Source organism: Oncorhynchus mykiss, chromosome 8 (assembly GCF_057628025.1).
Source record: "Oncorhynchus mykiss isolate SJ-2025 chromosome 8, ASM5762802v1, whole genome shotgun sequence".
Classification (NCBI taxonomy): Eukaryota; Metazoa; Chordata; class Actinopteri; order Salmoniformes; family Salmonidae; genus Oncorhynchus; species Oncorhynchus mykiss.
The window spans coordinates 68233662-68260484 of record NC_143029.1 but is presented as its reverse complement, the minus strand read 5'-3'; the positions used below and the strand labels follow the sequence as shown (position 1 = coordinate 68260484).

General features: G+C 40.9%; 2 protein-coding genes across 5 annotated transcripts in view; one reads left to right on the top strand and one right to left on the bottom strand.

Annotated features, from left to right (window-relative positions):
- LOC110530392 (voltage-gated inwardly rectifying potassium channel KCNH2) overlaps positions 1-22896 on the bottom strand; it is a 72087-nt gene extending 49191 nt beyond the window's left edge. Inside the window, exons 1-3 of the mRNA XM_021613401.3 lie at positions 22487-22896; positions 22157-22323; positions 18673-18903 (exon numbers count right to left, since the gene is read on the bottom strand). Of these exons, the coding sequence (XP_021469076.3) occupies positions 18673-18903; positions 22157-22232 (307 nt within the window). The 5' untranslated portion in view covers positions 22233-22323; positions 22487-22896. The remainder of the gene's footprint in view (positions 1-18672; positions 18904-22156; positions 22324-22486) is intronic.
- A 3519-nt stretch (positions 22897-26415) lies between these two features.
- The window catches only part of LOC110530391 (solute carrier family 12 member 7), a 52626-nt gene continuing 52218 nt past the window's right edge, over positions 26416-26823 (top strand). Inside the window, exon 1 of one of the 4 annotated variants that reach the window (XM_021613399.3) lies at positions 26416-26668. In XM_021613399.3, coding sequence (XP_021469074.2) covers positions 26551-26668 — 118 coding nt within the window. In that variant the 5' untranslated portion in view covers positions 26416-26550. The remainder of the gene's footprint in view (positions 26669-26823) is intronic. The other 3 variants (XM_021613395.3, XM_090182363.1, XM_021613396.3) reach the window with 3 other exon arrangements.

Below are 26823 nucleotides of genomic sequence, written 5' to 3'. Positions count from 1 at the left end.
TAGAGCCCAAAAATAATCCCACCATCGAAATTTGGCTTTATGTGTCAAGTGAACACACATCTATGAAAAGTTAGACATGACTAATGTACACTCATAATAGCCATTCACAACGCCCTGTAAGTCATCATCACTCTACCTAATAATAACCTTAGGAGTCAGCCAATAATAGATCAGTGAGATTTACAGTGTGTGGGGTCATTCCTCACTCAGAGAATATTAATCTGGTTGGTGTGAGTGTCTTACGTTTAGCCTTCCACAGTATCTTTCTAACATCACACTTTACACATCTCTGATGTTATTGATCTGCATTATATTTTACTACACACAACATCAATTCAGGGCTGGGGATGGCAGAATTACCAGATAACCATGTAACCAACGGTTATGGATTGTCATAACTGTCATAACCGTTTAAATCAGTGGAGGCTCCTCAGAGGAGGAAGGGGAGGACCATCCTACTCAGTGAATTTCAGAAAAATGTAAATAGTAAAACATAAAAAGTGATCCTTTTTGGAGGATGAAAATGGCACCGTAGAGAGAACACGGTGTTTCAGCGAGCTCTCGTGGCATTCGTAAATTTATATTTTTACATTAATCTCCTAGCTTGAAAAAGTGGTAGAATTGGCTAAATAAGTTACCATATAATGAGTTTTGACGGCTTTTTCGCAAAAATCTCCGACAACATGCCCAACAGAACTACTAAGAAGTCGACCAAAACCACCACCCCTATGGATGTGCATGAGGAGCTAGCTAACGTTAGCGAGGCTAGCACCATTGCGGATCCAGGCACAATGGACCTGGTGATTCAAAAGATGACTGATAACATTACTAAAGTGATCGATGCTAAGATAAGAACGGTATTGGAAGCAATAGCAGGCCATTCAGCTGAACTACAGAGGGTTGTGGAACGTGTTGTTGAGGCGGAAGGAAGAATTGATGCAGTGGAAACTTCAACTACATCTATGGACGCTAAGATAAAAGCACTTGAGAAACAGGTGCGCGAAATGGCGGAGCACATTGACGACATGGATAATCGAGGACGCAGATACAATATTCGTGTTGTGGGACTCCCGGAAAATTCTGAAGGGACACGTTCAGTAAAATTCTTTGAGGAATGGATCCCTGGCTACCTACAAATTGACACTAAGGCTGGCCGTGTGAAGCTGGACAGAGCCCATCGCTCTCAAGCACCGATACCCGGTCCCAATCAGTGCCCACGGCCGGTGGTTATAAAGTTCCACAACTTCACCGACAAGCAGCGCGTCATGGACGCGGCTAGAAACATCGGCTCTGATGGTAGTCAACGTAAAAGTCCTAAGGTCTCATTCTTCAATGATTATTCCACTGCGGTTGTACGAAGACGCAAAGCGTTTGATGAGGCGAAGGCTCGACTCAGGAGAATGAAGATGGACTACGCACTGTTGTACCCGGCCACATTGAAGATTATGGTCAACGGATCACCTAAAAAGCTCTACACACCTGAAGAGGCTGCTGCGTTTATTGACTCTCTCGGGTAAATAACTTTTAAGCTGCACCTCAGCAGCATTGGATAACTTTGTTTATTTTTGGTTGAATCTGATCATGAAACAGTGACGTGAGTCCTCACGTACTCCGGCTCAGTAATATTCGTATCTTTATTATTTTTCTTGCTAAAGTAATAGCCGCTATAGCTCAGGCTGAGATATGTGTGAATCCATATTGGTGCCCAGGTTTGGTTTTAGGTGGAAGAGCCTCAATATTCTCCTATTGATTTTATTTTCCATACATATAAAGGATGAGGCTATGGAGCGGCGATGCAGACTTAAGAGTCTACATTGGAGAGTTGAAATCCCCTGCATGTTAGCTAGTGGGAAAACCCCCTTTTGGATCTTTACATGTTTAATTTTTGGGTTTAGTATAGTTCGAGTTCAGGGTTCATATTGTTTGTTTATGCTCGGTGAGATAGAGGAGAGTTCAACACATGGAAAAAGGTACCACCCCACTTTTACAGTGGGATCCAGCCTGGATATTGAATGGTCAAGATACAATGGCAGGTAACGGACTGCGTGTATGTACATGGAACATTAGAGGGAGCCATAACCCCATTAAGAGGAAGAAGGTACTATCTTTTTTGAAAAAAGAAAATATTGATATTGCCCTGTTGCAAGAAACTCATTTGGATGATAAGGAGCACCTGAAATTACAACAAGGGGGGTTTGGTCAAGTGTTTTTCTCATCATTTACATCCAGAAGTAGAGGGGTAGCAATTCTGGTGAAAAATAACTTACCACTTAAGGTCTTGAATTGTGTGAAAGATACATTTGGTCGCTTTGTTATAATTAATGGTACTTTACAAGGGCAGAACATTTCTATAATGAATATTTACTTCCCCCCTGCTCACCCCCCTGATTTCCTCACTAAGGTTTTTCTAGACTTTTCAGAATTAAACTCGGACACTGCAGTGGTTGGAGGAGATTTTAACTGCTTGTTGAACCCCCTTATTGATAGGTTCCCCAGCGGTATAGCTTCACTCTCTCCTCAAGCTAAGTCACTTAAAGCTATTTGTGATGATCTGGGGTATGCGGATGTCTGGAGAGCTTTTCATCCCTCCAACAGAGAGTTCACTTTTTTATCTGCACCTCATGGATGTCAGACTAGAATAGATTATTTTTTTGTGCCCAGGACGTCTCTGCAGTCTGTTCTATCCGATAGGATAGGAAGCATAGTCATATCTGATCATGCTGAGGTGATCCTGGACATAAAACTCAACGGGGCATTCAATCGGTCAAGACATTGGAGGTTAAACACAACCATTCTTAAAGACCATACATTCACATCATATTTCATTACAGAGTTTAAAGCATTTTTCTCTATTAACTCTCAATCAACAGATAACCCCTCGCTCCTTTGGGAGACCTGTAAAGCGTATGCCAGGGGTCTGATTATGTCATACACAGCTACTAAGAGACGGAAAAAGCGTGAAAAGCAAAAAATGTTAGAGGGTGAATTAGGAACTAAAGAGAAGGACTACATTAAAACGCCCACTCCTGCCCTATTAAAGGAAATATCAGTCATTAGATCAACGTTAGACTCTCTCCTAACACAGGACGCTGAAAAGAAAATTAGATTTGTCAGGCAAAAGCTATATGAACATGGCGATAAGCCAGGAAAGTACTTGGCATACCTAGCTAAAAAGAGAGCTGACTCTCAGTCAATTGCTACTATTACTGACTCTGATGGTAATCATTTATATGAAAATAAATTGATAAGTGACTCATTTAAGAAATTTTATACAAATCTTTATGCCTCAGAACTGCCAAATGATGCACCCAAATTAATGGAGAACTTATTTTGTAAGATTGAGCTCCCTACTATCTCCGAAGAGTAGCGATCCCTCCTTAATGCCCCTATTACCAAGGAAGAGATAATGTTCGCAATTAAGAATCTGCAAAATGGTAAGGCCCCAGGACCAGACGGGTTTTGTAGTGAGTTCTATAAAGAGTTCCATGGCCTGATCCTTGAGCCATTGCGTGATATGTTTAATCACTCATTTTCAAATGACCAACTCCCTCAAACGCTGAGCGAAGCCAACATTTCACTTATTCTCAAAAAGGGAAAATGCCCAGAGTCTTGTTCCTCGTACAGACCAATTTCCCTTCTGAATGTGGATAGAAAATTGCTTTCTAAAATTCTAGCCACAAGATTAGATGACTCACTGCCACTAATTGTGAAAGGAGACCAAACTGGCTTCATTAAGGGCCGTAAGTCTTGCAACAATGTCAGGCGGCTTCTTAATGTAATTCAAGCTTACCAACAAAGTGCTGTGGTTGGTCTTGTGCTCTCCCTAGATGCTGAGAAAGCATTTGATCGTGTGGAGTGGTCTTACCTATTATTTGCTCTAAATACATTTGGTTTGGGTGACAACTTTATAAAATGGGTGAAAGTTTTATATGATGATCCTCAGGCTGCTGTCCTTACTAATGGGCTATGGTCAAATAGCTTCTCTATACACAGAGGTACCAGACAGGGCTGTCCTTTATCCCCCCTCCTCTTTGCACTCGTTATGGAACCACTGGCCGAGGCCATCAGGGTAACGCCTGCTATACAAGGGCTGCTCATTGGTGATGTTCACCATAAAATAAGCTTGTATGCTGATGATGTCCTGATATTCATCTCTAGTCCCGAGACTTCAATTACAGCTCTTATTAATATTATTGAATTATTCAGCGAATTCTCAGGCTACAAGATTAACCTAACTAAGTCAGAGGCTATGCCACTTGGTAGCCTGCACTCTGTACCTAATACTTCTCCCCCTTCCCTTTTAAATGGTCTCCCTCAGGTTTCATGTATCTGGGTATATTTGTCACTCCTAAATTCCAGCAAATGTACAAAGCCAATTTTGTTCCCTTGTTTGATATAATAAGACAGGATCTGGAGCGCTGGAACTCTCTCCCGATTTCTTGGTTGGGTAGAATATCCCTCTTGAAAATGAACATTTTACCTAGACTACTTTACCCAATCCAAATGATCCCAGTATTACTCTCCAATAAGGTAATAAAGGATGTAAATGGATGGCTAAGTTCCTTTATATGGAGTAAACGCAAGCCAAGACTTAAGATGGCAATATTGCAGCTGCCAAGTTCTATGGGCGGCTTGGACCTGCCCAATATCAGGTTCTATCAATGGTGTGCCCACCTTTGTTATATTTCTGACTGGATCACAAATGATGACTCCTCTATTTGGTTAGACATTGAAACTTTTTTTTTATCTTTCAAAATACCCCTTACAGGATCTTTTATTTTTCCGAAGTTTCAAGTCTGTAGAAGATCACAGCAATAATCCCGTTACACTTAACACACTCAAAGTATGGAGGTCAGTTCAACGCTTCCTGGGAAGGTCCAAACTAACCTCTGCTCTTACCCCAATTCTTAACAATCCAGATTTCAGTCCAGGATTGCTGGATGCCGGCTTTAACTTTTGGCTTAATAAGGGCATACGCAGGCTAAATGACTTATTTGTTGATAAGATTTTGTTGTCATTTGAGCAGCTGGTCGAGAAATATCGACTCCCAAAGCAGGACTTTTTCCGCTTCCTGCAAGTAAGACATTATATCCTGAAGAGCACCACCTTAATTGGTAACCCTGATGTGTCTGTCATTGAAATAATGCTTTTTTTCCCACAAAGGAAAATGTCTGTAAGTCTGTTTTATGATACTTTAAGGTCCCTTTCTGCTGTCAACACACATAGGGTGAAACAAGTGTGGGAGAAAGATTTGTCTGTTACTATTGACGAAGAGATATGGGAGGACATTTGGAGATATGCAAAAACAATATCTATATGTAATCGTACTAGAGCAATCCAATTAAGAATAATACACAGATTGCATATATCCCCAAATCGCAGACATGCTTTTAGCCCCACTTCCTCTTCCCCTCAGTGTTTTAAATGCAAAACTGATACAGGCACTCTAACAGATTGTTTATGGTCATGTACCAAAATACAAAGATACTGGTCTGGTGTTCTGCAAGAAATTGAAAAGATCCTAGGGGTTGATCTAGAATTGGACCAAGTTTCTTTACTGTTAGGTCTCCCTAGTAGGCAGGTTACTTCTGTGGGTAAAAGGAGGCTTTACAACATCCTTACCTTCGCAGCGAGGAAAAACATCCTTTTAAAGTGGATTAGTGATAAGGTTCCTTCTATTAAAGATTGGCATAAGATACTATTTGAATGGGTGCCTCTGGAATATCTGACATGTACATTGCATTCTAAAACAGACCAGTTCTACAAAGTATGGGAACCTTATCTAAATTACCTAGAACCTGAGGTATCAGCTATTATGCTGCAAGGATTCTCGTAGAATGACGGGGATGTATGTATTTCAGAACTACACTGTACGTTCCATGTGTGGAACCTAACCTCTTGGTTTAAACTGAGCTTTTTTGTTTAATTTCTGTTTGTAGGTTTGTTTAAAATGTATGTATTGAGAGACGCAATGATGGTGATGGGGTGAGAGAAGCACCGAGCGGGAAGAGGAAAATGGTGTACGTACTGTATATACGCGTAGATATGTGTAAGTGGGTGCTGTTTTTCTTCTTTTTTTCGGTGTGCTTTGTCTCTGTTGTTGTATCTCTTAATATGGGTGAAAATTGTGAAATTCCAATAAAAATACTGTTAAAAAAAAAAAAAAAAGTGATCCTTTTTAGATAAAACTATACTAAATATATTCACGTCACCAAATAATTTATTAAAACACACTGTTTGCAATGAAGGTCTATAGCAGCCTCAGAATCACTCTGTAAGGTAGCGCCATAGTGTAACCGGAGGATAGCTAGCTTCTGTCCTCCTCTGGGTACATTGACTTCAATACAAAACCTAGGAGGCTCATGGTTCTCACCCCCTTTCCATAGACTTGCACAGTAATTATGACAACTTCCGGAGGATGTCCTCCAACCTATCAGAGCTCTTGCAGCATCAATTGACATGTTGTCCACCTAATCAAACGATCAGAGAATGAATCTAGTCGTGAAAGCATAAACTACAGCTAGCTAACACTGCAGTGTATAAAATGTGGTGAGTAGTTGACTCAAAGAGAGCGAAAGACAATAGTTGAATAGTTTTGAACAAATTCATTTCTTTCAAAATGAAAGAGAAGCAAGAGAGATATTTAATAGTATATATTTTTTTACTTTCTCTTACTTAGCTAGCATCGAATGCAGCTGACAGAGCTCCAGAGTTCCACTGTGGAGATCGGAGAACCTTCCAGAAGGACAACCATCTCTGCAGCACTCCACCAATCAGGCCTTTACGGTAGAGTAGCCAGACGGAAGCCAGCCCTTAGTAAAAGGCACATGACAGCCTGCTTGGAGTTTGCCAAAAGGCACCTAAAGGACTCTCAGACCATGAAAAACAAGATTCTCTGATGAAACCAAGATTGAACTCTTTGGCCTGAATGCCAAGCGTCACATCTGGAGGAAACCAGGCACCGTTCATCACCTGGCCAATACCATCCCTACGGTGAAGCATGGTGGTAGCATCATACTGTGGGAATGCTTTTCAGTGGACTGGGAGACTAGATGGGAACAAGAGATGCGGACTGGGAGACTAGATGGGATCAAGGGATGGGATCAAGGGAAAGATGAACGGATCAAAGTACAGAGAGATCCTTGATCCCTGCTCCAGAGCGGTTAGGACCTCCGACTGGAGCGAAGGTTCACCTTTCAACGGGACAAAGACCCTAAGCACACAGCCAAGACAACGCAGGAGCGGCTTCGGGACAAGTCTCTGAATGTCCTTGAGTGGCCTAGCCAGAGCCCGGACTTGAACATCTCTAGAGAGACCTGAGAATAGCTGTGCAGCGACACTCTCCCTCCAACCTGACAGAGCTTGAGAGGATCTGCAGAGAAGAATGGGAGAAACTCCCCAAATACAGTTGTGCCAAGCTTGTAGCGTTATACCCAAGAAGACTCGCGGCTGTAATCGCTGCCAAGGTGCTTCAACAAAGTACTGAGTAAAGTGTCTGAAAACTTTTGTAAATATGATGTTTCAGTTTTAGATTTTTTTATACATTTGCAAAAAAAAATCCAAAAAACTGTTTTTGCATTGTCATTATGGGTTATTGTATGAAGATTGATGAGGGGAAAAAACAATTTAATCAATTTTAGAATAAGGCAGTAACATAACAAAATGTGGAAAAAGTGAAGGGGTCTGAATTATTTCCTAATGTATAAAATTGAGCACCAAGCAATGCAATCTCCATAGACAAACATTGTCCGTAGAATGGCCACCCGAATTAATGATCCTTCCGCAGGTTCACCTACCGAAACCTTGTTACGACTTTTACTTCCTCTAGATAGTCAAGTTTGATCGTCTTCCACTTTCCTTCAAATTTCTGCCCTGCTAGAACTGCCCCAGTTAACTGTAAGTGTTGTTATTGTGAAGGTGAAATGTCTAGGAGCAACAACTGTTCAGCCGCGAGGATGTAGGCAACACAAGCTCACAGTACAGGACAGCCCCAATTTCGCACTAATGCAATTCCACAAAATATACAACATGCATAGCAGCAGATTAGCAAAAAATGTAATAGCACATTATCCAAACAGGTTGTCGCATAGAAGCCTTAATGCAGTTAATAAACTCTACAATAAACCTCTACAGTATAGCCTATAAAATAACATGTACCTCTTTGAGCTGTTATTGTGACTCTTCAGACAGTCACACATTTTATAGGACAATGCACAATTCACTTCATAGGCATCTAAGTCACAGACATGAAGTCTGTGAGGAGAGCCAGCTCTCCTGTCCTAGATTCAAGGCTATTTCCCTATCCAATCCCAATACTACTGAAACCCAAAATGCAGATTCCTGTCTCAAGGAAGGTGGCACAGCACCCATCTCGAGAGAGCTGACGCTTAAACCGATTAGTAAAAACCTAATACTGACCATTTCCTTAACCAAACCCTCAACCCTGACCCTAATTTTATAAATTCTGAAATGAAATATAGATTTGGGCGTGTGTCTTTATAGCCATCGAGGATTGAACCTCTGCATTTTTTGAGCTTCGACGCTGCCATTGGACATGACTCAACACAACCGCATTCCCTCCCTGTCTGATGGCAATGCCGGATGCCCCCTTGGCTGTAGTGTAGCAGAGCCGTGATTTGTTTGGGGAGAACCCTGGCATTGTGACCATATTGGTTTTAAATGGGCACTTCCGATTATTGCGGGATAAATATGAATTATTTTCGGTATTGAAACTTGGTGGATTTTCGGGAAAATATGAATCCCTACTCCCTATATGTCTATGCAACTTTATTTTGTTTTTACACAAAATGGTCTCAAACGTTTAAAAACACCCTCCACGGCATTCAGCGTGTTTATTATGAAGCTGAATGTCAAAACGGTCAAGTGAACCAAAGAGAGTAATTAAGGGGAGAGACTGGGGAGCTCAGCTCATCATCAGACCTAAATCTAAAAAGGTCTCCCAGGCCTCTCTCTCTCTCTCCCCCGCTCTCCCTCCCTTCCGCAGGTCTTGGAATGGGAGTGAGGTTCTAGAGTCAAGTTCGGGACAGGATGGGACAAAATCGACAGTCCACAGGAATGGGCAGCATAGGAATAGTTATAAACTGAGGGGGCAGAGGGGTTAGAAATATGCAACCAAAACAAAACTGTGTGTTGGCCTAATATAGTTTACTTAATAAAAATACAAATCTGCATAAAACACACTTTAATAAAACACATTTTCCACCACGCTAGGGTGGAAAGCAGTCTTTGTACTGCAGTTTAATAACAGACCAGAAAGACAATTTCCATATGTAACAGTATAGCTTCCATCCCTCTCCTCGCCCCTACCTGGGCTCAAACCAGGGACTCTCTGCACACAACGACAACAGCCACCACTCGAAGCATAATTACCCATCGCGCCACAAAAGCCGCGGCCCTTGAAGAGCAAGGGGAACAACTACTTCAAGGTCTCAGAGCGAGTGACGTCACCAATTGAAACGCTATTAGCACGCACCCCGCTAACTAGCTAGCCATTTCACATCGGTTACACATGCACTGCCACATAGAGAAGTCAGATTAGAAAATTCCTAATAAGACATCAACTTTGTGCACAAAATGTCCATTCAATTATTCAAATAATTGTTGCAGCGGCAGATTCTTTTACATTTGTATTATTCATCCAATGTCTGCCATGTTTTTGGATGATGTGATGATGTAGTCGCTGCTCGAGCTGCTCCCGGTGCACACTGTGTGCTAGTGTGCATGTGATGTTGGTCTGTATAAACCGGATGCAACCCGAATATAGACTGTCCATGAATCGCCGTATGCGAATGTGAATAGAACAACGGGTAGACATCTTGGATGCAGTCTCCAGTTCTTATTATACCTCAGTAGTGTATAGCCAGCTGCATACTTGTCTTCGGTCTCTCTTTATGTAGTGTTGCCTCTCTTGTCGTGATGTGTGTTTTGTCCTTCATTTTTAATGAGGAGGCCTTTGGTAGGCCGTCATTGTAAATAAGAATTTGTTCTTAACTGACTTGCCTAGTTAAATAAAGGTTAAATAAAACATATCAAAATACAGTCCAGTTGGACACAGATGACATAATAGGAATAATAGTGTCACCAGCCAGCCGGTTTGGCTAGTGGAAACACCCTGAGCAGGGGACAAACAGAGGAGCACTTAACAGAGGAAGTTATTTCAGATTATTACAAGTACACATGGGCATGGGACAGGGCTGATTTTAATCGGGACGGGACAGGAAAGTTCTGGGGTTATAGCACTGTTGCAGGATCAAGACAGCACAGAAAAAATTTGACAGGACAAGACAGGAATGAATTTTCACTCCTGTGTCAACCTCTAATTCGGTATATCAGTCACCGGTATTCAACCATAGTGAGAACCCCTCTGATCGTTACAAAATAATGGTCTTTCTAATAGCTAACCTTAGAGTTAAGAAGAAATAGTCATTCAAACTACACTCTTTTCAAGAAGAAAATAACTGTACACTTAACACTAAAAGTAGTTTTGATATTGCAGTACGTTGAACTGTGACATTAGCCATAGTAGTAAAAAACAGTCGTTTCCCAAATCGGACTTCCGAGATTGGTTTATTTCAGTGACAAGCTAGCATAACAGAACCCCAGTTTAGAGTAGATACTGTTTTTCCCATTACAGAGGGACAATTTCATTACCCCATGCCCAGACGTAGTAATAAACGACTTACACTGCGGCCTGTGGCAGAAATTGCACTGCAGATTTATAATATATCCTGTTCTGCTCCTAGTGTATGCATCTGTCAACGTATGACGTCAAAGAAATATCACTGAATCGTGACTTGTTTTGAAGGAGAACTTCAGGAAGGCTGTAGGCTACAGTATGTCTGGAAACTTCTAAATATTTTCAACTAATAAAATGCATACCAATACACCAATTCACACATAGCATGAAGAACTCACTCCATGAGATACAACAACATCCTTTTTTCAATTTTGCAAAATTTATTTTACCCCCTTTTCATGGTATTCAATTGTTAGTAGTTACAACTCTCATACGGGCTCGGGAGAGACAAAGGTCAAGCCAACCAAGCCGCAGTGCTTCTTAACACAGCACGCATCCAACCCGGAAGCCAGCCACACCAATGTGTCAGAGGAAACACTGTGCACCTGCTGCAACAGAGCCTGGGCTTGAACCCAGAGTCCCTGGTGGCACAGCTGCAATGCAGTGCCCTAGACTACTGCGCCACCCGGGAGGGACGTGGGACGTGTAATATGTCCATAGCATTCTGATTTAGACCCGAAACAGGATCTCATTAAGTTCTGTTTAGTTGTGGTCATATGTTTATATGACACACGTTATTATCCTCATGGGGGCTTCCATCTCATACAGTAGCTAAAGAAATCGTAAGTAAGTAGCCTTAGCTTGTGCGAGCCAGAACAACTAATAGGGCAGGAGCCTATCTCCTGTTTCTGTAGCATGGACCCTAGTCTATCGCAGGGCCTTACCCCAAATCTATCTCCTTAATGCTGAGTGCCAAGCGGATATGCATCAGGTCCCATTTTTTTTATGTCTTTCATATGACTCGTCGAGGGATTGAACTCACAACTTTAAAAAAAAACATATTTTTATCCAGAGCAAGCAGGGTTAAGTGCCTTGCTCAAGGGAACATGGACAGACTTTCCACCAGCTTTGGGGTTCAAACCAGCAACCTTCCAGTTACTGGCCCAACACTCTTAATTAACCGCTAGGCTACCTGTCACTGACACTCCAGCCACAAGTCCACTGAGTTGGTCAGCTGAAACAATATATGTAGGAAAAAACTATAACAAAAGTGATAGGAGGGCAAAAAAATGTAATAAGATATTAATGCAGAACAGTTTTAATATTACTGTATATGACAGAGAAATGTACAGTCTGATGTGAAGGAGGGTGATAGGAATGTTTCTAAAGAAAATTCTCATGAAGAAAATCCAGTATATCATATATCTCAACACACATAATATCAATTCAGGCAAATGCTCTCTCTGTACTGTATAGCCAATAGACTTTTCCAAGACAAGTGTGCTACTCTTAGCATAACTATAGTTTTAATTTTAAGATTATGTGTCTCTAATGTCCATGCTAATGTTTTAGATATATGTACATTGTAATGTATGTTTGTCTGTGGTCTTTTTCATTATGTCACGGACCCCAGGAAGACTAGCTGTCGCCATTGTCGTCAGCTAATGGGGATCCTTATAAAAATCATAAATTACTTAATGGGTTGAATGATCTGGTTTTAGTACAGGACATCATGATAACCAAGTCTTTAAATATGGATTATTGACTATGGTGATCCTACAGGAAAAGAGTGAAAGAGCCACAGTAACTAATTTCCTGTAATAATCACCAGCTTGGCTTGGCCCTATCCCCATTTAACAGGATTTAGCATTTATCTTCCACTCCTAAACCAGATTAAGGTGCCATAATAATGACCCAAATAGAATTCATTACTCTCTTCCAAGTCTTCTACTCTAATGCTAATGATGAGAGGATGGAATCTTCAGGAGTTCCAGTCCCAAATCTCTGTCTCGTGGATGGAAGGCAGCCAAAAGACATGGTGCGAAAACACGCTGCTCCCAAATTGAAAAGCCAATTACACACAAACCACAGGAGAGATAGACGGCGAGTGTAATGTGCCAGTGTGTCCTTGTGTTTCATGTGGTGCCTCACACAGAGAAGCAACTAGGGAGGCATTACTACCATATCAATGTGCTTTAGCTGGGGGGGGGGGGGGGGGGGGGGGTTGTGTAGGCACTGAAACCCAACTATAGTTACACTTCAGTACAGCTAACGAGACACTAAATATTGACTCAACATAGGATGTCAACGGAAATGATTTATCCTCTCTCTATGTACATTTGAAGTCAGAAGTTTACATACACCTTAGCCAAATACATTTAAACTCAGTTTTTTACAATTCCTGACATTTAATCCTAGTAAAAATTCCCTGTTTTAGGTCAGTTTGGATCACCACTTTATTTCAAGAATGTGAAATGTCAGAATAATAGTAGAGAGAATTATTTATTTCAGCTTTTATTTCTTTCATCACATTCCCAGTGGGTCAGAAGTTTACATACACTCAATTAGTATTTGGAAGCATTTGGGTAGCCTTCCACAAGCTTCCCACAATAAGTTGGGTGAATTCTGGCCCATTCCTCCTGACAGAGCTGGTGTAACGGAGTCAGGTTTGTAGGCCTCCTTTCTCGCACACCCTTTTTCAGTTCTGCCCACACATTTTCTATAGGATTGAGGTCAGAGCGTTGAGATGGCCACTCCAATACCTTGACTTTGTTGTCCTTATGCCATTTTAACACAACTTTGGAAGTATGCTTGGGGTCATTGTCCATTTGGAAGACCCATTTGCGACCAAGCTTTAACTTCCTGACTGATGTCTTGAGATGTTGCTTCAATATTTCCACGTAATTTTCCATCCTCCTGATGCCATCTATGTTGGGAAGTGCACCAGTCCCTCCTGCAGCAAAGAACTCCCACAACACGATGCTGCCACCCCCATGCTTCACAGTTGGGATGGTGTTCTTCGGCTTGCAAGCCTCCCCCTTTTTCCTCCAAACATAACGATGGTCATTATGGCCAAACAGTTCTATTTTTGTTTCATCAAACCAGAGGACATTTCTCCAAAAAGTACGATCTTTGTCCCCAGGTGCAGTTGCAAACCGTATTCTGGCTTTTGTATGGGGGTTTTGGAGCAGTGGCTTCTTCCTTGCTGAGCGGCAGTTCAGGTTATGTCGATATTGGACTTGTTTTACTGTGGATAATATAGATACTTTTGTACCTGTTTCCTCCAGCATCTTGACAGGGTCATTTGCTGTTGTTCTGGGATTGATTTGCACTTTTTACACCAAAGTACATTCATCTCTAGGAGACAGAATGCGTCTCCTTCCTGAGTGGTATGACGGCTGCATGGTCCCATGGTGTTTATACTTGCGTACTATGGTTTGTACAGATGAACGTGGTACCTTAAGGCGTTTGGAAATTGCTCCCAAGGATGAACCAGACTTGTGGAGGTCTACAATTTTTTTCTGAGGTCTTATCTGATTTCTTTTGATTTTCCCATGAAGATAGGCCTTGAAATACATCCACAGGTACACCTCCAATTGACTCAAATGATGTCAATTAGCCTATCAGAAGCTTCTAAACCCATGACATAATGTTCTATAGTTTATTAACAATAAACTTGTGGAGTGGTTGAAAAACAAGTTTTAATGACTCCAACCTAAGTGTATGTAAATTTCTGACTTCAACTGTACACAATATACTATACACAGCTGTTTTGACTTTGAGCCCAGTTTGAAAGGACAATACATCCAATAATTTTGCAGATTGCTTTCTTAAAAATACCAATCCCAATACAGCGAGATGAGATGTCATCATATCCAAAGTTACCTTGAGCCTCAATCATCCTGGAAGAAAGCTTTACTGTGCTGTAACTTTACACTATCATATTTCAAAGCAGATTAAATTGGGCTTGTTCTACAATCCAAAGAGATTTAGGCAGCAGGGAGATGCTAACCTGAGCTTTGTTGTGCTTGAACTGGGCCCAGAAGACAGCATTCACAAAATCCGGATACATTTTGGAATAATTCCCCTGTTAGTCCTCCGCAATGTAATTCACAACAAATTCAACATTAAGCTGCTGCGACATTCTTTACAGAAAATAACAATCCAATTAGCACCCCCACCCGGTACATCTATCATTTACGGAGCATACTCTCAGGGGGTTAACTAGGATTAAACTGAGGATGTAGTGAACACCAAGGTTATCTCCATAGCCATTAGGGTATTCCAGCTATATTCTACAGTATTATCTACACCTTTAGCGAGGTCATTACTCCAATCCCCTTAAGGAGATCTCAGTCACTTAGGAACTCACTAAATGGGCACTGTATTCTGATCCTCAACATTATATGGCTCAAAGGTGTAAAATACATCAGCTGCCTGCAACTTTTAAATGTAAACACATTGCAGCGTTACCAGGTTTGACACTGATTTCCGGGGATTGCTGCTCATTTCTGAGAATATGTTTACTGATTTGCGGCAGGTAGCCTAGTGGTTAGAGCATTGGGCCAGTAACTGAAAGGTTGCTAGATTGAATCCCTGAGCTGCCCCTGAACAAGGCAGTTAACCCACTGTTCCCAGGCCATCATTGTAAATAAGCATTTGTTCTTAACTGACTTGCCTAGTTAAATAAAAATGTTTGTCGTCAGTATATTTGAGTTCCTGGAATGAATTAATACTCTGGTGGGCAATTCACCTGTGCTTTAATGACCTCTCATGAGAGATGAACTGTGAGGACTGAGACACACTGTGCCAAATTGTTTCTTGTTTACAAAGACCATTTCAATCTAGTGGGAGTTTAGGTATATTAGTAGGGTCTCTCACTGTGTATATGATGAGATCATCAATTCACCTGCCTGCATGAGAGCTTTTCTGGCTATGAACTCCCTGATCTTAACTAACGAATGACTGAATCCAATGCCTATGCATGCTGTGCCACTGTTATTCAATTTACCTCAGTCTACATTGACACAGACTGTTATGCAAAAGGATTTATAATTATGAATGTATTAATCTCTCGTAAAAAATGAACACCTACGTACGGTATAAGTCTCCAGCACACAAAAAGTTACATCTGCCCTTTACATGATACAATACTGTCTCCCGCCCCCTGCTCTGATCCTCCTAGCCTTGAAACAGACAGAGGGCATTGTGTGTTTTAGACTCTTATGCAACCATTCGAAAATCCAGGGGTTACCTTTGGGATTTGAGAGCCATAGTGAGTAATCGTCCTTCAAGCCATCCCCAGCTAGCACATTTGGTTCCTTGGAAGTTTTTGGTTTCACATGGGTCTGGGAACAAAGCCATATGTTAAAAGTGAACGTTTTTTAAACGTTCTGACAACAGATGTGAAAATATTGCCTGTTCCGCAAACATTAATTTTTAGGTTGCAGGGAGGTTCTGAGAATGTTTTACTATGGTTCCCTGAAAGTTTTCCTGGGAGGTTTTATTAACGTTCTCAGAATGGAAATGATAGGTTATTTAATGGTAATTAAATAATGTTCTGAGAACATTCTAAATGTTGGGAATGTTGGGAATAAATGTAAAGGTTATTTGGAGGTTGTTGAATAACTTCCTTAAAACTTTCACTGAATGTTTCAATAAGACTTTTAATAACACTGTTAGCTTAGTTTGGGTTAACTTTTTTGAACTCCAAGCACAGATAGGACACATGGAAATGAATTTGCTTAAGCTGGGTGTTCACGAGTTTGGCCCCGATTTAGCTGTGCCAGACAGGTTTTGGAGATCGGAAACAAAATCCCCATGTCGTTGCCTACTCGGGGTAAGCAGCCGTTCCCAACGCTTGTTTAATGTGAGCGGATCAGAGACGCAATCTGAGGGCTACCAATCCGGTCTTTGAGCAGTCCCAGACGTCCAGATATTTTCAAACACTTGATTTTATCTGCACTAAATCTGCAATGCTCTTGTAGTGTGAGATATGCAGCGACAAGATTTGAGAACGGTGATCAGCAACAGCCAATTAGAGCTCTCCAGAGGAGGAGCTAGTGAGATGACATTGTATCACATCACCCAGAATGTGTAGTCTCAAGCAGGAGCAATGACCAGTACTAGTATGCGTTTGTACTTGCCATAGTGTCAAATCATTACAGCTCTGACAAGCTATTTGCACACAATGTTATTGAAATCAAAATGTATTGGCTAGATATTTCAACTCATTATGGCAAGCGTGAATGTCTGACTGAAAATGTTTATGAGGCTGCTTTGAGACAATGCTCATTCTAGCTATCTAGTCACATCACATCCTTGTTGTAATGAGACAGCGTCGTATCGAGAATCATCAAGACCAAGTGAAGAATCTTTTAGTGTGTGATGCCCCGTCTGTGCCACTACGTTTTCAAGACAAAAAACTACAGGAAAGATGGTTGTTTAATGTGAGAGGCTCACCAATGTTAGCATTTTAAAAGTTGTGTTGTGTCCACCTGGCATTAGGCATGCAAACACATTTATTTTATTGTGTCACAGCATCACTGAAATTTAAACCTATGATCTTCTGTTCTCTATTCATGGAATTAGTCCACTGCGCCACCAGGATGGAGCTAGCATGCCATATTTTTTTAAACTCACACAAAGCTGTTAATTTTTGTCTATTCAAACTGACCCCATTTTAAAGAGAACAAGCATTCATTAAGATCGGGTGTGGCCAATTAGTGGGCGTGGCCAACACACCTGAACACACTTAACAGGATAGAGGATAGAGAGAGTTTAGTTGACTCTGAGAACGGAATGTATGTTTTTAAATAACATTCTAAGAAAGTTATTTAAATGTTACTAATGTTTTCTTGTGTTTTTTTTATGGTACCCTAGCGGTTAGGAGTGCTGGTTTGAATCCCCAAGCTGACTAGGTGAAAAATTGGTCGATGCGCCCTTGAGCAAGGCACTTAACCCTAATTGCTCCTGTATGTCGCTCTGGATAAGGGCGGCTGCTAAATGACTAAAATGTACTGTAAATATAAACATTGCTTTAAATTGATGAACCATGATAAAAACTGTGGGAAACATTATGCTGAAGTACTGATATTCTCACAGAAGAACGTTTTTTCATAACATTGTCAGAACAATTTGAGAACATTACTTTAAATAGAACCATGAATAAACCTGTAGGAAACGTTATGCTGAAGTATTGAAATTCCCACAGAAGAACGTTGTTTCATAACATTCTCTGAGCTATTGGAGAACATTCCCCATGTCAAACCATTTGGAGAACGTTCCTAGAACATTACAAAAAATGTTACTATGTTTGAACTTTTAGGAAACGTTCTGTTTAAAGTTAAAAAAAACATTATTTTGTCAAGTTCCTTAAAGGTGATGAGAATGTCCCAAAGACAAGCAACTATCCTGCACCATAGGACAACCATGCTCCCACCAAGCTCTAAGAAACATATGGTTCACTGAATGTTATGAGTGAGCTGGGTCACAACTCATTGTCTTTTGTTACTATTGTTTTGATTACGCTATTCCCACCTGCCCTGTGTGTATGTGTGTGTGTGTGTGTGTGTATGTGTGTGTGTGCTGTGTTTCTGAGTGTAGGAAGCATCATGTCCATTTAGAGTACAGTGGAGAGGCATGAGGCAGGCACTGAAGAGAGCAATCAAGATGTCATAAAAACACTATCTATAGTTCATTGCTTTCCTATCTCTTCTTGTAATTGGCACAGCTGTGTGCTGGAACCTATGAGAGAAATCATAGATTCACAAAAACGCATGGACCATTTGGACATTGTGAGGGGAAATAGAATGTTCAATATGCACATCTCATTCTCCAGCTATATGGTCCAAAAAACATCATTAATTTCTGTACCATCGTCAAGACAGTGTTATGTGGTCCTTATGACAGAGCATTCAAGTAAAGTGTTACTAAACTAGGATTACCCAATACCCAAAGCCTTTATAAGGATCTCATTATCTCAATAAAAGCCTCTGGCATTACCAAAAAAAAAATCACCCAAACACTGATGAATGAAATACTTTATAACCACTATTCCTTTGTGTTTTTTATGTTTAAAAATCAAATGAGAGCCATGCTGAAGCCCTGGCGGGCTGTGCCGGGTCGGGTCGTACCATCTTTGGCGTAGAGGGAGATCTCCACTTTCCTCTCCTCGGAGCCCAGCAGAGCCTTGGCCATTTGGGCCACGGCAGGCCTCTTGGTGTGCGGCCCATACAGGAAGCTGCAGGTGCACGGCTTCTGCATGACCTCAGCGCGCGTGTAGCCGCACATGCCACAGAAGGCGTCGTTACAGAAGATGATGGCGCAGTTCTCCACGCGAGCATTGGCGATGATGAACTTGCGATCTGAAGAGGGAGGGAGTAATAGATCAATATTGTTTTAATCTAAAGAGTCATTGCAATTTGTCATCACATATAATACAGTCTACTACAGTTCAATCTAGTACAGGCTTCAGTGAATGAGTCAGAATACAATCAGACATTTTATTAAATAGTTTGAGGAGTGATCATCGGATCCAGATGGGGCAACTTGTCCCCCTGGCAATCTAATGTAAGTTAATGGTACCTAAATTAGCATTTTCCAAATTATGTCCAAATCATTTTCAAGTAACATCATTGAATTACAAAGTCATTTTTTCAGATACTTTACGATGATTTGGACATGAGATGGTGCGAAAATTATTAATAGTGAAATATGCAATACCATTTTGTTTAAATATTTGATTTATTTAATTAAAATAAGACACATAGACTTTAGCCTTTAAGAGTTAATTATACATTTAAAAAATAGATTTTAAACACTAATCTTCAGGGGGGCAGTTACCCACAGCACTTGGGAAAAACTGCCCTTTTGTAAAATTAAGATTTCATTAAATAACTAATGCATTCGGAAAGTATTCAGACCCCTTGACTTTTTCCAAATTTTTTTATGTTACATCCTTATTCTAAAATGGATAGTTTTTCCACCCCCCTCATCAATCTACATACAATACCCCATAATGACAAAGCTGAAACAGGTTTTTAGGAATGTTTGCAAATGTATTAAAAATACAAAACAAAAAAACTCACATTCACATAAGTATTCAGACCCCTACTCAGTACTTTGTTGAAGCACCTTTGGCAGCGATTACAGCCTAGAGTCTTCTTGGGTATGACACTACAAGCTTGGCACACCTATCTTTGGGGAGCTTCTCCCATTCTTCTCTGCATATCCTCTCAAGCTCTGTCATGTTGGATGGGGACTGTCGCTGCACAGCTATTTTAAGGTCTCTCCAGAGATGTTCGATCGGGTTCGAGGGCTCTGGCTGGGCCACTCAAGGACATTCAGAGATTTGTCCCGAAGCCACTCCTGCATGGGCTTGGCTGTGTGCTTAGGGTCTTTGTCCTGATAGAAGGTGAACCTTGGCTCCAGTCGGAAGTCCTGAGCGCTCTGGAAGAGGTTTTCATCAAGGATCTCTCTGTACTTTGCTCTGTTCATCTTTTCCTCGATCCTGACTAGTCTCCCAGTCCCTGCTGCTGAAAAACATCCCCACATCATGATGCTGCTACTTACTTGTTAGATATGACTGCATGGTCGGAACTAGAAGCACAAGCATTTCGCTACACTCGCATTAACATCTGCTAACCATGTGTATGTGACAAATACAATTTGATTTGATTTGACCATGCTTCACCGTAGGGATTGTGCCAGGTTTCCTCCAGACGAGACGCTTGGCATTCAGGCCAAAGAGTTCAATCTTGGTTTCCTCAGACCAGAAAATCTTGTTTCTTGTGGTTTGAGAGTCCTTTAGGTGCCTTTTGGCAAACTCCAAGTGGGCCGCCATTTGCCTTTTACTGAGGTGGCTCGGTGGAGGCCTGATTGGTGGAGTGCTGCAGAGGTGGTTGTCCTTCTGGAAGGTTCTCCCATCTCCACAGAGGAACTCTGGAGCTTTGTCAGAGTGACAATCAGGTTGTCACATCCCTGACCAAGGCCCTTCTCCCCCGATTGCTCAGTTTGGCCAGGAGGCCAGCCCTAGGAAGAGTCTTGGTGGCTCGAAACATCTTCCATTTAAGAATGATGGAGGCCACTGTGTTCTTCGGGACCTTTAAATGTTCAAAAATGTTTTGTTACCCTTCCCCAGATCTGTGCCTCGACACAATCCTGTTTCAAAGCTCTATGGACAATTCCTTCAAACTCATGGCTTGGTTTTTGCTCTGACATGCACTGTCAACTGTGGTACTTTATATAGACAGGTGTGTGCCTTTCCAAATCATGTCCAATCAATTGAATTTACCACATGTGGACTCCAACCAAGTTGTAGAAACATCTAAAGGATAACCAATGGAAACAGAATGCACCTGAGCTCAATTCCGATTCTCATATCAAAGGGTCTGAATACTTCTGTTTTTAATTTTGTATACATTTGTAAACATTTCTAAAAACATGTTTTTGCTTTGTCATTGTGGTTATTGTGTGTAGATTGTTGAGGAAAATGTTTTATTTAATCTATTTTAGAATAAGGCTGTAACATAACAAAATGTGGAAAAAGTCCAGGGGTCTGAATACTTTCTGAATGCACTGTATTTCCCTTCATAGTTTGCTTGCCTAAGCATGACCATCCATCATCCACATACCTCATTTTAACCAAACTTTGCTTTTTTTGTGTCAGCAATTGGACATTGTTCTTAGGGGGGGCTAGTTACCCCACATTACCCTATGCTTACTGGATACATTTAAAGCAAGCATTCTTTCCAGCCTTACTGATTGAACCTTTCGTAAACTAAAATACAATTTAAATTGGTTATTCTACTTGACCAAACATGCCATATCAGTGACACTAAGGCATGTAACCTTGCATGAGAACTAAGATGGGAGAATCTGTACGGTGCAAGTCTGTTTTCACATTCAACTACTAAACTTGCTGTTTATATCAAAACTATAAACTGTTTAGAGCCTTAGAAAAACAAGTAGATGACGTTTTGGTATCAAAATATGTCCCCAGAAGGAAACATTCAGTGATGGATTTTAGTTATTGAAATGTAGCTGCTTTACTCTCTCCCATCCTGCTTAGAAATGCAGCTCGGGTTCTTCAGGTCCTGCTGTGATATAAGCCATATTTATGCCCTGACAGACACTGCTGCCCTATTTATATCCACTTGAAATGTTGGTCTCCCAGTAAATGTCAGGTAGAAATGTAGCCATGCCTTTATCATTAGACTATGTGTGTAAAATTCAAATAGCAAGAGGGTAAACATAGAATTAACCCAGAGACTACACAATCAAATGTGTGGCATACTGTACATATTTAATCTTCACCTATATTATTTGGTTCAATATTTGCTAAGTCATATCAAGGCAACATTTTGCAGAGACAATACGCTCCTTTTTACAAGACAATCATAACACTATATAATAGAAAGTGGTCACATCTCATGAAACCTATTAACTTTAATGAACACGGGCAGATTACCTACAATGATAGCCTAGTATTTTCATTTTAATCGGGACAAATTGCAATTAAGACGCATTTTGCAAATCGAAAGACACGGTTTGCGTTACATTCCAAATCACAGCATGGTTCCCCAAAATGACTCAATATTGAAGAAAAAAAGTTCTTACTCTGTCCTTCGAATTTTCGGATGATTGTATCCAGAAAAGTGTTCTGAGGAGCCACGTGTCCCCGCCGAACAGGCATCTTTTGGGCGGTATTTCCCTCGGTTTGGAAAGTTGGACCGCAGGCTCTTGTCTAGATCTCGCACTCTGCACCGCTGTAGCCTATGTGGCCCCTATAAAAATCCCAAAGTAGCTGAAAACATGTCACAGCCACCACCAAGTCCTGCGACGTGACGTGTCAACTACTTTTTTAATCACTTTCTAAAGCAGACACTCCGACGATTGTATTTATACATTACCCAAACAAGTAGTATATTTGGCCGTGTATCAACCGACCTGCTTTGATGTTTACGGATGATGTATCCATCCTTTTCTTCCCTGCTTGGAAGTAGCAACGCCTCTTCAGTGAAAACTGCAATTCCAAATCACAGGTGCCTACAGGACTGTGCTGCGGATAATTAGAACATCTTTGACATTACTGCTCTATTATCCTGTTTCACTGTCAGACCGTGGCTGCAACCTTTGCTTTTGAAATGACGATGGTCTATCAAGTAATGGATGGAGTTCTCAGGAAAATAATAATAATAATTTGGGGGAGGGAGAGTTGGGATGTGCAAGAAACTAATTTCCGTTACTGTAACAGGACAAAGGACAACAGGAGAAATATAAGTACCCCTGCATCTCTGTCAGATGCGTCTCTGTAATACTACTAGCCACCTAGCAATTGTATGAAGTTGGCTTCAGCTAGCCCAGATAGGTTCCCAAACTCTCAACCTCATTACTAGCTACCAAGAAGCCATTTCGGCTAGCTTGTCTAACTATCTTAGCTGGCATGCCTGCTGGCAAGGTTGGTTGTTTTTAGAAAAGAAAGCAATAACTAAATGTCCTGAATAATACTCCAATTATTTTCAAACATTTACACAATTGTTTTTGCAGAGATGCAGAGAAGCATTATTTTTTTAAGTCAGGATACAGACAGCTCAACTGGTATGCTTAGATATGTAGAAAAATATTTTACAAATATTTTGCATAGAATTAAGCATACTGATGATGGCTCTAGGTTGCAGGAAACAGCTGTTTCAGGTGTTTTGAAAAGGCAAAATTCTCCAACTTTCACCCCTCCTGACCTCCACCCTGGCCAATGTCATGTATATTGTTCTCCCCCTAATTTAATGTACTTTGTGCCCCATAGGATTTTTGTCTCTGTCCGTTCTCCAAGGAGTGTTTTTGTCTTGTTGTTATACAGTCAAACTCAGGTTGACAATTTAAGAAATTACTTTATTGAACAGGATATTTCCTTTCTGTGTGTTAAAAATTGATTGTGATATTGCAAAGGGTAAAACTTCTACATATAGGCCTAGATCAAGGAGATTCATGCTTTGCTAATTATTTAAAAATATATGCTATTAAATAGCCTACCATCTTATAGCATAATTGATTCACCACCTGGGCTATGCTCATTCACATTGGACCATGTGCCATCATTCCAGACTGAATAATGAAGGGTGTGATTGCCATCTAGAGACACAGAAAGCACATTACTAGAGGGTTTGTGGTAGGTTACAGTATGACCGTATGACCAGCAGGTGGCAACAGCAGGTTATAAATGGCCAGGTTTGAATGCTAAACATTTTAGGATTTTGCTCTCATATGCAATTAACCTTGTCTGTTTATGTTCCACTGTCTACAGGTTCTACTTTGGCATTTGATTCAGCCATTATGTTCATTACACTTAACAATGGCTATAAGGGAAATATGAAACTCTACCTGTGTGCAAGCTTGTCTCTCGAACCTGGGCCTCGAGAGACAAGCTTGCACCCAGGTTGAAGTTCATATTTCCTTTATAGCCCTTGTTATGTCCGCAAGGATGGGTTTTCAGCCGTCTTGGAACGTTTGGTATAATGTGCTCTTAGCAAAGATTTCCGTATGCTTTGCCTGTTGCTTTCTGACTGTAGGTCTAGTCCCTAACTAAATTGTGAAGGATATGCTTCTATGTCAAAACACTGCCCATTGACAAGCCAGTCAAATTTAACAACGTTTTTTTTTTGTATTCCAATGCTACTTTGTTCTATCCAAACTATAAAATTATCCAACTGGTAAGACTACAGATGATTGACAACATGACAAATTGGACTATACTACAGCATTTTCCAAATAGTTTATCTGTCCTGTTGACATTTGCTTTTCAATTGAAGTACAGTTGTTTTTGTCAATACTGTATGAGCTTTGACAATAAACTACCTACGAACTGCCAAAGGAACACTTAATGAGCCTCACAGTCTTACAAAGTATTTAACCTCTTATCTTATCTTCCCGTGACAAAGTTTATGACCATACTTCTAGCACATACCGAGAACACAGTTTGATTTACAGACTTAGGGTAAGTTGAGCCAATGGCAAGTTGAGCAAATGGCGAATGTGCATAAAGTTGGCAGAATTCATACTATCTGACGTCATTAGCACTATCCACTCAGTTTTTAAACTACATCACGCAATATGGTTTAATGTGCCAATAAATCAGCACAATCTACTTTTTTTGTTCAGTCTTGAAGCTAAAATTGGGATAATGTATACTCTGCTAATGACAATACCATAAAAAAAAGTAACGGAGAGCAATGTACAATATGGCGAACTTAGAAAAACGAGGAATTTGTGGTAAGTGCATGGGGGACACCATCTTTATGCACCTCCTCTATTGAAGGGTTTTCTTAACAGGCATAATGCAGGGCATTGTCGCTGAGGTATGAAGAAACAACAAGGCCTGTCCCGTGTTAGAAAAAAGTACAACGTTTTTCTAAGGTGTTTAAGACTGAGTTAAAAGATGCTTAAAATGATTAAATGACAAAACGTGATTATGATTGTGTTTGGGAAATAAAGATAGACCTGGTTTTAAATAGTGGTAACATTTCATTCAGCAGCATACCACCCTGCATCCCACTAGTGGCTTGCTTCTGAAGCTAAGCAGGGTTTGTCCCTAGATGGGGGACCAGATGCTGCTGGAAGTGGTCTTGGAGGGCCAGTAGGCACTCTTCTCACAGGTCTAAAAAAAAAAAGGTTTTAAGAGTATCCCAATACCCCAGGGCAGTGATTGGGGACACTACCCTGTGTAGGGTTCCATCTTATGGACGGAATGTTAAATGGGTGTCCTGACTCTCCGTGGTCACTAAATATCCACTTATTGTAAGAGTAGGGGTGTTAACCCTGGTGTCCTGGCTAAATTCCCAAGCTATCATGATCACCTGATCATCCCCAGCTTACATTTGGCTCATTCATCCCCCTCCTCTCCCCTGTAACTATTCCCCAGGTTGTTGCTGTAAATGAGAATGTGTTTGCAGTCAACTTACCTGGTAAAAAATTAAAATTCAGTACATGAATTTGTAGGTGCTTAACTTACCCTGTCCTGTGGCTCAACTTAGCTTAACTTAGAGGACACTTTTTTAGGACAAGCTACAGTATGTTTTCAAAACTGTAATGTTGAAATGAATTCTGATTATTTCCAGGGATGCATAACACCCTGAAATATATGTACATATCTTTCTTAGAAAGAATACTATATTTCCCTTGATGGAGTAATGCTGAATGTAAAAATTGTCTCAACAAAAAAATGGCTCAGCAATGATTACTGGAAGATGTATTTTAACATTTCAGTTAAATCACCCAGTAGTAGATTTGAGATTATTACTATTTTGTGGCATTTAATGTTATTCGTATGGTTTTTCCAGAATCTTCATTGTCATTAATAGCCTTTGGTCTTTTAAATCCTTATCTTTTCCAATTGTTCCATATGTTTTCTCTGGGGCACACTCAGGCTGATGTGATTTCCATGTGTTGCCTATAGGGCCTTTTGTGTTTATTGCCGTTTACCCCAGGGGGCCACTCTCCCTCGCTCTCGACTGGCAGGGTCAGTTTAGCATTCAACACCTCTGAATTACCCAGCAGGCTTTGCTCTGTGTGAAAGGAAACTACACTGTGTTTACCAGTGCTAATATGTAGTAGTCTACTGGCCTACAAAGGGGGGTAAAATATAGGAAGGAAGACAAAATCCTGTGTCACTGTACCATAGTTCTACAATGTAAGTTACAAATAAAGGGCTTTTTTCAGTAAAGGGAGAGTTGTTCAGGAAGAGGTGCCCCCTGTGACATTAGGAGTCTTGTCTATTGTAGGTGCTATAGCCTAGATGGGGATGAGGTTGAGTGGAGTAAGGAAGGAGGACTTTCTCTGGGGGAGGAGTTGTAGAACACTCCTTATTTGGAGAGAGCCTGGTCACATGGGGACAGAATCTAAGCAATATAGGTGAGAGAGACAGAAGTAGATAGCACTTCGAACTGTGCCTCGAAAAGGTGAGAGGGACTAGAGTAGTATACTTTCTCAGAATAGAGCCAATGCGGTGAGGGGATAAAATGCCCACCAACTTCACTGTGGTTCCTGTAGAGGATGGCGGGGCCGGGAAGTCAACTCTCGAAGGTGTGTTTAGTGAGGAAGATGAAGAAGACGTTTCTCCACGACGGCCCTACTCAGGTGAGGGCACACTATGTTGACGTTTTCAGGACAGGCTCAGACAAGCAGTGTAGAATCTGTAGAACAGCTGAACATGTTGACTTTAACTTAGCTTTGGAACACAACATTCCTCAGGGAGTCCAAACAATACACAGACTCCCAATGTTGTGTCCCAA